The sequence below is a fragment of the Rhinoderma darwinii genome, chromosome 12 (assembly GCF_050947455.1).
Source record: "Rhinoderma darwinii isolate aRhiDar2 chromosome 12, aRhiDar2.hap1, whole genome shotgun sequence".
NCBI lineage: Eukaryota > Metazoa > Chordata > Amphibia > Anura > Rhinodermatidae > Rhinoderma > Rhinoderma darwinii.
Window position 1 is genome coordinate 3,080,843 of NC_134698.1, and position 14,511 is coordinate 3,095,353.

The 14,511-nt window shown below is 51.4% G+C and overlaps 2 protein-coding genes across 4 annotated transcripts in view; one reads left to right on the forward strand and one right to left on the reverse strand.

The window, feature by feature from the left end:
• Window positions 1-8,338, forward strand: part of RNF115 (ring finger protein 115) — a 53,566-nt gene extending 45,228 nt beyond the window's left edge. The window contains exons 2-9 of the mRNA XM_075844086.1: window positions 3,491-3,549; window positions 4,505-4,562; window positions 4,769-4,977; window positions 5,321-5,392; window positions 6,165-6,237; window positions 6,457-6,550; window positions 6,635-6,750; window positions 7,732-8,338. Of these exons, the coding sequence (XP_075700201.1) occupies window positions 3,491-3,549; window positions 4,505-4,562; window positions 4,769-4,977; window positions 5,321-5,392; window positions 6,165-6,237; window positions 6,457-6,550; window positions 6,635-6,750; window positions 7,732-7,863 (813 nt within the window). The 3' untranslated portion in view covers window positions 7,864-8,338. The remainder of the gene's footprint in view (window positions 1-3,490; window positions 3,550-4,504; window positions 4,563-4,768; window positions 4,978-5,320; window positions 5,393-6,164; window positions 6,238-6,456; window positions 6,551-6,634; window positions 6,751-7,731) is intronic.
• A 1,621-nt stretch (window positions 8,339-9,959) lies between these two features.
• ITGA10 (integrin subunit alpha 10) overlaps window positions 9,960-14,511 on the reverse strand; it is a 39,424-nt gene continuing 34,872 nt past the window's right edge. For all 3 annotated transcript variants that reach the window (XM_075844078.1, XM_075844080.1, XM_075844079.1), the window contains 3 exons: window positions 12,678-12,773; window positions 11,936-12,049; window positions 9,960-10,858 (listed from right to left, as the gene is read on the reverse strand). In XM_075844078.1, coding sequence (XP_075700193.1) covers window positions 10,793-10,858; window positions 11,936-12,049; window positions 12,678-12,773 — 276 coding nt within the window. In that variant the 3' untranslated portion in view covers window positions 9,960-10,792. The remainder of the gene's footprint in view (window positions 10,859-11,935; window positions 12,050-12,677; window positions 12,774-14,511) is intronic.

The window sequence follows — 14,511 nt, forward strand, 5'->3', positions numbered from 1 at the left end:
TACAGTACATTACTATCAGTGTATAGATATATATACAGTACATTACTATCAGTGTATAGATATATATATACAGTACATTACTATCAGTGTATAGATATATATATACAGTACATTACTATCAGTGTATAGATATATATACAGTACATTACTATCAGTGTATAGATATATATACAGTACATTACTATCAGTGTATAGATATATATACAGTACATTACTATCAGTGTATAGATATATACAGTACATTACTATCAGTGTATAGATATATATACAGTACATTACTATCAGTGTATAGATATATACAGTACATTACTATCAGTGTATAGATATATATACAGTACATTACTATCAGTGTATAGATATATATACAGTACATTACTATCAGTGTATAGGGAAAGCTGGGTGACAATCAGTGCGGCCACCGTTAAGTCGTTGTCATCCATCTTTCCCACACCCCTCATTAGTATCGCTGCCTAATCTTTAGACACAATCACTCAGCTTTCCCAGACTCTGATAGTCAGATCAGGTGTCCTTACATAACCAGGCAGGTTTGCCGTTCAGGAGTCTGGGAAAGCTGGGTGCCGCCTGGTGATGGGCAGCTCCTGTGCAGCGTGCGGTGGTGGCTTCGTCTCGCTCGGCTGCCCCCCTGTACATTATTATGATGGTAGACGAGCGCCCGGTGTCGTATCTCAGAGGGGGCCCGGGTGGCAGCTGCTGTATACAGAGATATCGCTGGTTACCTGGCAACCTGCGCTCCCCTCCCCCTCCTACCTGCCTGCTGAGATCTTCTGCCTCAGGCCGATCCTGGTCACATGACTTATCAGAAGACGTCTCCTGGTACCCGGGGGGGTCGCGTGGCCTCAGGTATGACTGGCATGTGCCATAGTGACCTGCGGGTATCAGTGGCCGGGTCTATTATCGGGGCACCCAGCGATTCCTGACCAAGACTGTCAGCTCTGTGGGCGACCGGTTATTTACCCAGTACCCCCAAGATTGTGGCGAACTGTGCCAACTAGTGCCCAGGAAAGTGCCCTCTATAAAGCGCCAACGGTGTATTGTTAATGGGCTCAAGAAAATTCTGCCCCCGGCTTTATTGTGCCGCCCGCCTGCCCCCGGCTTTATTGTGCCGCCCGCCTGCCCCCCGGCTTTATTGTGCCGCCCGCCTGCCCCCGGCTTTATTGTGCCGCCCGCCTGCCCCCCGGCTTTATTGTGCCGCCCGCCTGCCCCCCGGCTTTATTGTGCCGCCCGCCTGCCCCCCGGCTTTATTGTGCCGCCCGCCTGCCCCCCGGCTTTATTGTGCCGCCCGCCTGCCCCCCGGCTTTATTGTGCCGCCCGCCTGCCCCCCGGCTTTATTGTGCCGCCCGCCTGCCCCCCGGCTTTATTGTGCCGCCCGCCTGCCCCCCGGCTTTATTGTGCCGCCCGCCTGCGCCCCGGCTTTATTGTGCCGCCCGCCTGCGCCCCGGCTTTATTGTGCCGCCCGCCTGCCCCCCGGCTTTATTGTGCCGCCCGCCTGCCCCCCGGCTTTATTGTGCCGCCCGCGTGCCCCCGGCTTTATTGTGCCGCCCGCGTGCCCCCCGGCTTTATTGTGCCGCCCGCCTGCCCCCCGGCTTTATTGTGCCGCCCGCCTGCCCCCGGCTTATTGTGCCGCCCGCCTGCCCCCCGGCTTTATTGTGCCGCCCGCCTGCCCCCCGGCTTTATTGTGCCGCCCGCCTGCCCCCCGGCTTTATTGTGCCGCCCGCGTGCCCCCGGCTTTATTGTGCCGCCCGCCTGCCCCCCGGCTTTATTGTGCCGCCCGCCTGCCCCCCGGCTTTATTGTGCCGCCCGCCTGCCCCCCGGCTTTATTGTGCCGCCCGCGTGCCCCCGGCTTTATTGTGCCGCCCGCCTGCCCCCCGGCTTATTGTGCCGCCCGCGTGCCCCCGGCTTTATTGTGCCGCCCGCCTGCCCCCCGGCTTATTGGCCGCCCGCGTGCCCCCCGGCTTTATTGGGCCGCCCGCCTGCCCCCCGGCTTTATTGTGGACAGTTACAGCTCCGCTGGGGGTTGTCATCCAGCTTTCCCAGTGTTATTGGCATAGAGCGGAGGGGGAGGGGATGTGACCGGTGCCGCCCGTCAGTTCTCCGATTATCTGGAATTATCCTTCAGATTTCTGACATCCTGGAAACTTTCTCCTCAAACTGGTGACCGATCCAAGTGACGTCTCCCGATATAATCTACATAATCTGTACTGATCCGCACCACTTCTACTCTATCCACACCCAGAGCTGCAGTCACCACTTCTACTCTATCCACACCCAGAGCTGCAGTCACCACTTCTGCTCCATCCACACCCAGAGCTGCAGTCACCACTTCTACTCTATCCACACCCAGAGCTGCAGTCACCACTTCTACTCTATCCACACCCAGAGCTGCAGTCACCACTTCTGCTCCATCCACACCCAGAGCTGCAGTCACCACTTCTGCTCCATCCACACCCAGAGCTGCAGTCACCACTTCTGCTCCATCCACACCCAGAGCTGCAGTCACCACTTCTGCTCCATCCACACCCAGAGCTGCAGTCACCACTTCTGCTCCATCCACACCCAGAGCTGCAGTCACCACTTCTGCTCCATCCACACCCAGAGCTGCAGTCACCACTTCTGCTCCATCCACACCCAGAGCTGCAGTCACCACTTCTGCTCCATCCACACCCAGAGCTGCAGTCACCACTTCTGCTCCATCCACACCCAGAGCTGCAGTCACCACTTCTGCTCCATCCACACCCAGAGCTGCAGTCACCACTTCTGCTCCATCCACACCCAGAGCTGCAGTCACCACGTCTGCTCCATCCACACCCAGAGCTGCAGTCACCACTTCTGCTCCATCCACACCCAGAGCTGCAGTCACCACTTCTACTCCATCCACACCCAGAGCTGCAGTCACCACTTCTACTCCATCCACACCCAGAGCTGCAGTCACCACTTCTACTCCATCCACACCCAGAGCTGCAGTCACCACTTCTACTCCATCCACACCCAGAGCTGCAGTCACCACTTCTACTCCATCCACACCCAGAGCTGCAGTCGCCGCTCTTCTACTCCATCCACACCCAGAGCTGCAGTCGCCGCTCTTCTACTCCATCCACAGCTGCAGTCGTCGCTCTTCTACTTCATCCACACCCACAGCTGCAGTCACCACTCTTATACTCTGGTCAGACCTTAGTTACACCCTAAGCTGCATTCACAATTCGGCAAATTGAGTGTGTACAAGGCATTACCTGCTCCCTTGCATCTTGGGAGATGTAGTGTTTATATCTGGCATTGTAATAGTCTCCCAGAGTGCTGGTAGGGGTGTGTCTGACAACGCCGTGCTGACAGATTCTGAGTGACAGCCAGGGGAACTGTGAATGCTGCTCTAATGGGGAGTGGAGTAGCAGGATGCAGCTCTAGAGGTGACTGGAGTAGATTCGGGTTGTGGTGGGTTTTGCCTCCTCACACTCTCCTCTTTCTTGTCTTCCAGGAATATATCTGCCCGAGATGTGACTCTGGTTTTATAGAAGAGGTGACTGAAGACTCCAGGTAGGGGGCGCTCACGTCTGTCTGTTGTTTTCTTCAACTCCAACCAATCCTGTGAAGGTTGAAATGCAGGTTCCTTATTGGTCACTAGAGATGACGTGCCCCTCCCCCGCTGGTTTTTCTACTTTTGGAGCTTTTCTTTTCTTACATTCATTTGGGAGTCTCCTGTTTTCTTCTCTTTTCACCTCCAAAGTAAAAATATTAGGAGCTGATTCATGGACCGTCATGCCGGGGTCTGTGTTCACATCCTGTGCCATGACTGCCACCCGGGCTCCCACAATGCACTGCTACCTACAGCATTTTCTGAGCAGCTTTGGATGTGACTAGAGTATAAGCCAGGGCATGATCCCAAACTCCAGGCATTAGGGACAGGCCTGTTCGCTTCGCTCCAATTGATGGCAAGTGGCAGCTGACAGAATTGAAAATGCAGGTTTGGATGTGACTGGAGTAGAAGACCCCAGGAGAACTGGCAGCCTCCTTGGGTCAGGCTGTGCTGTCCCCTTTAAGGGCAGGGAGTAATAATCCCTGGATATTGTTTTTGCCCATTGTTATGAACCTGTGAAACTCGCAACCCATCGAACGATGAGTAAAATCATGTCTTATACTCTAGTCACATCCAAAGCAGCATTCACAGTTCCATTGGCAGACGGTTGTCCCAGGTGTAAATACCTGATCTCCCACAATGCACCGCAGCTTGGCGTCCTGTGTACAAACGCTGTGACATGTGAGGGCTTGAGAGCTAACAGTGATGCAGCTTTGGCTGTGACTAAGTGTAGAGGATCTGTGATCCTGTCACCCGCCGCTGTGTTTGGGCACAGGCTGAATACCTGGCACTTCTTGTGGGCCGCAGTTGAGCAGAGTTCACCTGTCCCCGCAGTGTAGGCGGCGGCTGCTGCTTGTGGTGTGATCTTTGCTCTGGGCGGAGTCGTCGTAATCCTCTTCCTTGTTTGTGTCTCAGTTTTCTAGACTCCGGGGGAAACACAATAGATGATAATGGGACGACGCATTTTGCAGAGGTGAGTGCTTCACCTGACCCCCCCCCGGAGGGCATCAAGTCGTCCTTTAATCCCTGCGGCCCCAGGAGCAGGCACTAGGACCCCGGGCCTCCTCTTTGGGGCGTCCTGCATGGACGTGGCACATTCAGAGTATTCATAGGGTGGGGTTACATTTTCTCTTTTGCTACCGGCCCTTTAAGTCATTTTTTTTTTCCTGCATGTTTCAGCTTTGGGACCATTTAGACCACACAATGTTTTTCCCCGATTTCCGGAATTTCCTGAGCAGCAACTCCTTGGACCAAGATAACCGAGATGGCGAGCGACGTCACCAGGGCCTCTCCGACATCAGGGTGACCCGTCGGCCCCCGAGACAGCCCACCACAAGGTATAGATCCCGCGTCAGCTCTCGGCCCGACCGGTCACCGGCCATCGAAGGGTAAGTTCTGTGCGGCTGGGGGTGTCCCTTTACGCCCTCCGCCCATGATCCTTTGCAGTTTCCAGAAAGCTTCATGGGATTGGAGGGGTCCTGGTTTCCATGACATAAGCAGGATCACATGACTGCCCAGCGACTCATCATTGGCTGTGACATTGTCGACTTAAAGGGGAAATCCACCAAAAAGTCATCACAAGATGTTGTTAGTGTGTGGAGGGATTGAAACCCGCACCATATGAAAGGACAACAACCCCTATCGTTTATGACATGTCGGATGATTTTATGGTGGATTTCCCCTTTAAATCCGATCCTGTCGATTTTATTTACGAATTTTTGTTTTTCACAGAATCATCCAGCAGATCTTCGCCGGGGTCCTCGCCAATCCCCCCTTACCAGGGTCACCCCATCCCTTCTCATGGTAAGTTTCGCTGCTGTGACTTAATGGAGCACTGCTGCAGTGTAAAGCATGGGGAAAGAGCAGGTCAGCAGCCTGAGCGTCAGATATGAGGGGGGGTTTCAGAGCAGCTCAGATGATCATTAAGCGGGACTGTCAGTCTAAACCACACCACAGGGGGGCGCTGTAAGAAAGCCAACACAACTCGTCAGGCTGCTGCGCCCCAGATGTGGAGCTGGTGGGGAGGTTTGGATGCCCCCAGGTGGTCAGTGAAGGGCTAGGCACCCATAAAATTGTAGTGGAGAGCAATGTAAAGCGGGACAGACCATGCAGTGTGTCTATGGGGGAGTCGTATGTCATTGCATTGAGTGTATAATTATCCGGCGATCCTGCGGGGGTCACTAACACGCGGCAGCTGTCATCCACACTCGCAGCAGGCGTGCGGGGCGAGACGCGGATAATATTACAGATCCTCATCTCTGTAATGTAATAACCCCCCCCCCCCCTCGTCCAGACACAACGCGTAGTAAACACCGGATGACGTAGCAGAGCCGATCCATCCCTGGAGTACTCCCAGCTCATCATTGTACCTCTGCTGCCCCCTGCTGCCTGCTTCAGGAACTTTACACTACTTTGCTGTATAATTACTGGACCTTACTGAGCCCCCTTGTGGTTGGTTTGTGACATGACATCTTATAATATTACCTGAATTATATAGTTTGTGATTTTAATAATGGTATCACTGCCTGCAGGGGGCGCTGTCATGATAAATTAACCTTTTTCGTTTTCCTTGAAGGAGTGGGATGCTTCATTCAAATCCTGGCGACTACGCCTGGGGGCAGAGCGGCCTGGACTCAATAGTCACTCAGGTAAGACGGGCGGGGGCGCCGGGCGGGATCTACTTTGATACAGGTCACGGAATTCAGTCAATCTGTTATTTTATCTGTTGTCCGATGTTATCAGCCATTTTACCTACAAAGCTGCCGAGTTTAGGTTTACCGGCCCTTTAAGGGAGTACCAAACAGCGATCATGGCAGGAAAGGGGCGGAGCGATGCTGTGGAGGTCATGACCTCTGATTCTCTTACAGCTCTTGGGCCAACTGGAAAACACAGGACCCCCCCCAGCGGACAAAGAGAAGATCTCCTCCCTGCCGACCGTCACAGTAACTCAGGAGCAAGTGGGTGAGTACCGGCCGGGCTGCAAGGGGTTAAGAGTCTTCTGGCCCTGCCCCCGCCGCTCATGGTGACCCGTTTTCTCTCCGGCAGATATGGGGTTGGAGTGTCCTGTGTGTAAAGACGACTACACTGTATCTGAGCAGGTCCGACAGCTGCCCTGCAATCACTTCTTCCATGGAGACTGTATTGTGCCTTGGCTTGAGATGGTAATTATACTGCGCCCCCTTCTGTACCTGGGTGGTAGTGTCCTAGACGTGCAGGGGTCCCCGGATTTGACAGGTGCTTCTAGGGTGTAACTCAGTGTTTCTCAACCTTTTTCAAGCCAAGTTCCCCCAAGTGACAAGAAGTTTTAACCGAGTACCCCCGAGTGACAAGAAGTTTTAACTGAGTACCCCCAAGGTAGCAATGACTTATACGGCTCTGCTCACCCTGTTGTCAGGCTTGATCACTGGGGTCCTCGGGGGATGTTGGTGTTTGTTGTGCGACAGATCCAGCGCTGCGTCGTGATTTCTGACCAGAAGATCGGAACAAGTGGGTGTGGCTTCCTTAGACCACGCCCATTTATGTAGGACACGCCCCTAACTGACAGCATTTCAATCCCAAATAGTACATATGATAGTGCAGACCACCGCCAGCAGGCCCCTAAAGTCATATACACCCCCGACCAGTCCCCCCTCCCATTTACAGACCCCAGATCAGACTCTGCCCCCGTTTCCCTGGACAGAGCTGTATAGGGGGATATGATGAGGAGGAAGTGGTGGGACCCTCACAGAAGAGGCAGCGGTACCAGAGTGGGCTGGGTGGGCTTTCGGAGCGGCTTCCATGTCCGTGCCCTAGCTACCACAGTGAAACTGTGCCGGATGACAGGGCGGGCTTAGATTCTCTTTTAGTACTTGGCGTACCCCCGGGGGCGGCGGCGTTCCCCCCTTGGGTTCGCGTACAGCAGGTTGAGAACCGCTGGTGTAATTTGTAGGATGTAGTGCAGCGCCATCTAGCGGTCATGTAGAAGATTACAGCTGCAGAGGACATGGTGGGCAGCTTCGGTCTGATGACTGGGCGAGGAGACCGGCGCTTGTGGTCTCAGATCATTACCGTTCAGGAGCCTAGGACAGCTGAGCTGTGTTGGGTCACCCAGCTTTCTATGACCTCCCGCTCTTTAACCTCTTGCTTGCCCCATCTCTTCGCAGCACGATACTTGCCCGGTTTGCCGAAAGAGTTTAAACGGCGAGGACTCGACGCGACAATCCGCCGGCTCCGAGGCCTCCGCTAGCAACAGCTACAGCGGCGAAAGCCAAGCGCACGACAGGTGGACCTTCTAACGGGGCCGGCGTTCCCGCAGCGTGTACAGTGTGACAGAACTAGGCCGTGTGAGAGACCTCATCGCCAACCACATCCGAGAACTGGCAGAGACGGGGCAACGCCCGCCGTACCCCAACCAAAAAGACGTTTTCATCTCCTCCAGGACGGTCGCCCCCGAGGCCGTCGGCCGGTCAGATCGCACGATCCGCTCCCGTATTTGGAGGTGGTTCGGATCGATACATGGACGTCCTATCGCTTGGACTATTGACTGGACGATGTGGCCCTCATCCCCTCCCCCCCTCTTAACATCTCGTCGTGCTGACTGGGGGGGGATGGGTTTTGGGCCTTTTTTTTTTCTTTTGCACATAATTCCCCTCCCCCATTTCAATCTTCCTTTGGCTGGTCGTTGGGAATATTGAAATCGTTCCGATGGCGGAAAAATCTATAACGTTATTTGTAAATTTAAGGATAAATTTGTTCATATACCCGGACAGAGCCGAGCGTGTCACCCGCTTCATCATTGGGGGGGGTCCCTGATTGTTGGGAAACTACAACTCCCAGCATGCCTGTAGCTGTATCAGAGCGTACTGGGGCGTGTAGTTTGCAGACCACCATCCTAAACCATCCTGACTTGTTGGAAGGTGGAGTTCCCCTTTAAGTGTTTCAGGGTTATTAGATTGGCTGTAATCAAGCTATTGTTCTATGTTATCATCCAAGAGGTAATAACATGTCCGTGGGGGATACAGATCGCACCGTGGTCAATTAAAATATTACGTCTACAGCCAGATCCCTGTTCAGACTTGTTAGGCCTCTTCATACAATAGAGAGCAGCGGTGACCGTGCCCAGACTGACGCTTATCTCCTCTCTATAACGTCACGTCAGGCGACTGTAATATTGCTGTATTTTAGTGTCTGGACTCCCAGGTCATCGAAGTGCAGTTTATTTGTACTGTGGGGGAGGGGAGGGCAGATCTTGTGGCTGCGATACAAGCACTGAAATCTGGCAATGTCACAACCGTCTGATGGCAGTCTCTTCAATGTCACCGCTGCTCTCTAGTGAGTGGATAAGCTGCATGCTCAGTGATGTCACCGCTGCCCTCTAGTGAATGGATAGGCTGCATTCTCAGTGATGTCACCGCTGCCCTCTAGTGAGTGGATAAGCTGCATGCTCAGTGATGTCACCGCTGCCCTCTAGTGAATGGATAGGCTGCATTCTCAGTGATGTCACCGCTGCTCTCTAGTGAGTGGATAGGCTGCATTCTCAGTGATGTCACCGCTGCTCTCTAGTGAGTGGATAGGCTGCATTCTCAGTGGTGTCACCGCTGATCTCTAGTGAATGGATAGGCTGCATTCTCAGTGATGTCACCGCTGCTGTCTAGTGAGTGGATAGGCTGCACTCTCAGTGATGTCACCGCTGCTCTCTAGTGAATGGATAGGCTGCATTCTCAGTGATGTCACCGCTGCTCTCTAGTGAGTGGATAGGCTGCATTCTCAGTGATGTCACCGCTGCTCTCTAGTGAATGGATAGGCTGCATTCTCAGTGATGTCACTGCTGCTCTCTAGTGAATGGATAGGCTGTTGTTTAATGTAAATGCTGTGAGCTCCCCCTAGTGGTGACTGCAGGCAGCCAGAATATTATCATGTAACTTTATGCCTACGCAGGGGATTTGGCTCTTTGTATCAGGAAAAAAAACACCCTGTACCAGTGCACAATCTTGGGCCTAAAACTTTATAGGAGGCAGAGATGGACTTCACGGCGAGTCTTCTCCCTGGGCCGGCAGTCGGTCCGTGTTATCCCTCCGCATCTTTAGGATCTGTCTTTATTATCCTGTTATTGCCGTTTCCCTTTATCTTTCCGCTTATTGGTGCGGAAACCATCAACAAGTTGCATCGCTGCTGTTGACCGTCTTTTTACTTAGAGTCTGACATTTGCGTCCGTTCAGACTCTTGTCTTATTAACCTGTTAGTGACCACAGATGCCCAGCCCCGCTCCAGGGGAGATAGAGGACGAGTGTTATCACTGCCGTTACAGCACACTCGGGGGGGGGGGGGGGGGGGCTGTCTAGTGAATATTGGATGTAGTGGTCACCACCGTCCAGCCCCCCCCCCCCCCCGGACAGCGCTGCTGCATCAGTTATCTATAGGGAAACCCAGCAAGTGTTTATTTCTGCTACAGCGCCGCCACTGAAGAACTATAGCATTACACACTGCTAACTGATATCAATGGGCTGTCTGTAAGGCCGGGTCCTCCAGAGGGGGGGGGGGGGAGACACTCTTTGTTCTAGATAATGTATAAACCTATAATCTGTCAAATACTCTGATGTCCCCTTTAAATCCCCATCAATCTTAAGTTCCTGTCCTGTTAACAACACTCGCGCCCCCGGGTATTCATACCGGCTATAGCTAAAACAAACCAAGATCCAGAAACAGCAATTTTCCTGCTTGTTGATGGTTTCCAATTAGCAAAATATTATTTTCCAGTTTTTTTTTCTGTACAGTGTTGAAAACAAATAGAAAATGTAACGATTATATAATATGGACCAGATTCTGTGGTTGCGCCACCGGCAATCCGGATCGGTCGCCGATGACCCTCCATAGAGAAAATATTTGCATCCGGTTACTATAGAAAGTGTTCCCTGTAATCCTGAGAATCGTTCACTGGTCTATAGAAGACTCCACATCAAGTAACGTCAGTGTTCATACAAAGTCCTGGGCCACAGCAGAGCAGCATGTAGTGCCGCGTTGCCCTAATCAGGGCCCTTGTGTTGTTGCTGCTGTATTCTGAAGTCCTGATTATTATTCTTGTCCCTGGAGTGTTATAGAGAGTCCCCAGTGTCGGGATCTATCATCAGTGTCCAGCCACGTGAACACTAGAGCGGCAGGTATCCAGGTCCCCGACAGCAGGACGTGAGGGGTAAGTCTGTTCCTCCGCAGCGTGGGAGCTGCAGATCATTGCTCCGCCTTGGTCACGTCTTCCTTCTCCTCCCCCTGCATCTTCCTTGAGAAAAATCCCAACTGGAGGGGTAAAAAATTAAATAAAATTTTACACAAGACGTAGTACTCTTACTGTCCACTAGATGGCAGCAGTAAGAGATTTTAAACCCCTCGTACAGCAAACTATATTTTGCTATACTGTACCCCAGTTTATTATCAGGTCTTAAAGGGGTAGTCCCAGTAATGCTAGCAGGACTGTTGGAGGGGGGGGGGGTCATCTTCTCCCTCGCCAGTTTACATAACTGCCATTTATAGGGGAGAATGATCGTTCGTTCCTGGTGATCGCTCCAAGGAAAGAGATTAGTGGGACTAGCCTGTGCTAGGGGGTCCCGGCGGCTGTGGAGTGAAGAGAACCGGTCACCTCTCCTGACATGTCTGTTTTAGTAAACTCTTTCATCCTCCATGAATCTCTGCGTGTGCTGTTCCTCTGTCATTCCTCCTAGAAATGTCGGAATAAATTGACAGCTGGGTGTTACCGTTTCTTTTGTCAAAGGGTTGTGTCCCTGCCGTCTCTGTCAGCACGGATTGGACAGTGTCAGACAAGGAAAGGACACACCCCCCAACTGGTAACGCCCAGTGGTCAATTCATACATTTGTAGGAGGAACAACAGAGGAACGGCACAATGCAGAGTTGTAGAAGGCTGCTCCAGAATTGTTATTTCATGGAGAATAAACATTTTTACTAAAACAGACGTGACAGGAGACCGGTCCACTATATATGTTGATTGACTTGTAATCTATCACCTACCACTAGATGGCGCCACAGTGCAGCCGATTCGTGGCAGAACTTAGGGCTCAAAGTTGGAACAGCTCGAAATTCAGACATTCCGGAGCAGAATTGGTAACCACGGAAGCCGTAAGTAAATTCCACAATTCATATACGCGGTTAGAGGCTCTGAGAAGGAACGTTATGTCTATGACAACACTTCCTGCAGCAGCTGTGTTATCATAGGGACACTTTTCCTCAGTACAACAAATCAGAATCCAGTTTTTTGTACAAGTAAGGAAATCAGAGCTGAATGTTGATTGACAGGAAGTGTTGTCATGAGGGTACACGCATAGGTCTGAAGGTTATTACATTCTCAGGATCAGGTTTACCTTCCATAGGATAAAGATGATCAGCGCCAGGAGGAGGAGACCACCGATGACACTTCCAATGAGGATCCACAGGGAGAGTGGGAGGAGGACGGGCTGCAACAATTCCAGGACACTCTGCAAAAATGTCACAGAGTTACTAAAGAAAGTCATGTGTCCGCTCTGTGCTGATCAAGGTCTTAATATATTTTGGGGTTGGAGCCCCAAATCCCCCCCTCCCCTACACACAGCCAGAGAAACATGATAAAATTTCAGCTGCCTGTAGCCACCACTAGGGGGAGCTCAAAGTCCCTAACAAATCCGCGTAGTGAGCTCCCTCTAGTGGTGGCTGCAAGCAGCAGAATACGATCATGTATCTATGGCAACTATATATGTATTGAGCCTCCTAGTGGTGACTGCAGGTAGTGAGAAGGTTATCATGTACCACTATGGGAGCTGTATATATCTGTCTGTAGTGAGTGCCCTCTAGTGGTGACTGCAGGTAGTGAGTGTTATCATGTAACTATGGGAGCTGTATATATCTGCAGGTAGTGAGCTCCACCTAGTGGTGACTGCAGGTAGTGAGTGTTATCATGTAACTATGGGAGCTGTATATATCTATGTAGTGAGCTCCCCCTAGTGGCTGCAGACATACCAGTACATTTTGATAGTGGTGGAGTTGACGTGTGATGAGTTGACACTTAAAGGTCCCGGCTGACTGAAGGTTTAGCGTAGAACGTATACATGGTTCCCCCCCCCTATATACCTGTGTTCGATGTTTTGCGCTGTCAATAAACAGGACGCCATCATCTTTTACGTCCAGCAGGAACTCGCTGATCACTTTGACTGTGCGAAACTTTGCCTGTAAAATAAGATGAGTCATCATCTGTCAGTGTGGAACTACAAGTCCCAGCATGCTATGTGGCTGGGGGGGCATTACTATCATAATCTCCTATAAAGCCGCGATTGATACGAGCGTCAGATCTGCGACTTCTGTCCCCGGAGACACGAGATCATTTCCTGTACGAACAATGAGCGACTTGTTAACAGCGGCGACTCCATCACATCCACGCCGAGCCCCCGATCCAGGCCTGACACCAGAGCCTTGTTCTCCGATATAGGGGGAGGGGGTCAGACCAGCCCACTGTGTACCCCCCAACACGAGCCCCGCACCCTGTATATGAACTACAGGGAAATCATCCTGCAGATTATTACACCACTGGCCTGAGATCTGCAGAACATCGCTCCTCCACCTCCTGACAGATACATAGTGATATATCCTGCAGATCATTACACCACTGACCTCTACAGATCTGCAGAACATCGCTCCTCTACCTCCTGACAGATACATAGTGATATATCCTGCAGATTATTACACCACTGACCTCTCTACAGATCTGCAGAACATCGCTCCTCCACCTCCTGACAGATACATAGTGATATATCCTGCAGATTATTACACCACTGACCTCTCTACAGATCTGCAGAACATCGCTCCTCCACCTACTGACAGATACATAGTGATATATCCTGCAGATTATTACACCACTGACCTCTCTACAGATCTGCAGAACATCGCTCCTCTACCTCCTGACAGATACATAGTGATATATCCTGCAGATTATTACACCACTGACCTCTACAGATCTGCAGAACATCGCTCCTCTACCTCCTGACATACATAGTGATATATCCTGCAGATTATTACACCACTGACCTCTCTACAGATCTGCAGAACATCGCTCCTCCACCTCCTGACAGATACATAGTGTTATATCCTGCAGATTATTACACCACTGACCTCTCTACAGATCTGCAGAACATCGCTCCTCTACCTCCTGACAGATACATAGTGATATATCCTGCAGATTATTACACCACTGACCTCTCTACAGATCTGCAGAACATTGCTCCTCCACCTCCTGACAGATACAGTGATATATCCTGCAGATTATTACACCACTGACCTCTCTACAGATCTGCAGATCTGCAGAACATCGCTCCTCCACCTCCTGACAGATACATAGTGATATATCCTGCAGATTATTACACCACTGACCTCTCTACTGACCTGCAGAACATTGCTCCTCTACCTCCTGACAGATACATAGTGATATATCCTGCAGATTATTACACCACTGACCTCTCTACAGATCTGCAGAACATCGCTCCTCTACCTCCTGACAGATACATAGTGATATATCCTGCAGACTATTACACCACTGACCTCTCTACAGATCTGCAGAACATTGCTCCTCTACCTCCTGACAGATACATAGTGATATATCCTGCAGATTATTACACCACTGACCTCTCTACAGATCTGCAGAACATCGCTCCTCTACCTCCTGACAGATACATAGTGATATATCCTGCAGATTATTACACCACTGACCCCTCTACAGATCTGCAGAACATCGCTCCTCCACCTCCTGACAGATACATAGTGATATATCCTGCAGATTATTACACCACTGACCTCTCTACAGATCTGCAGAACATCGCTCCTCTACCTCCTGACAGACACATAGTGATATATCCTGCAGATTATTACACCACTGACCTCTCTACAGATCTGCAGAACATCGCTCCTCTACCTC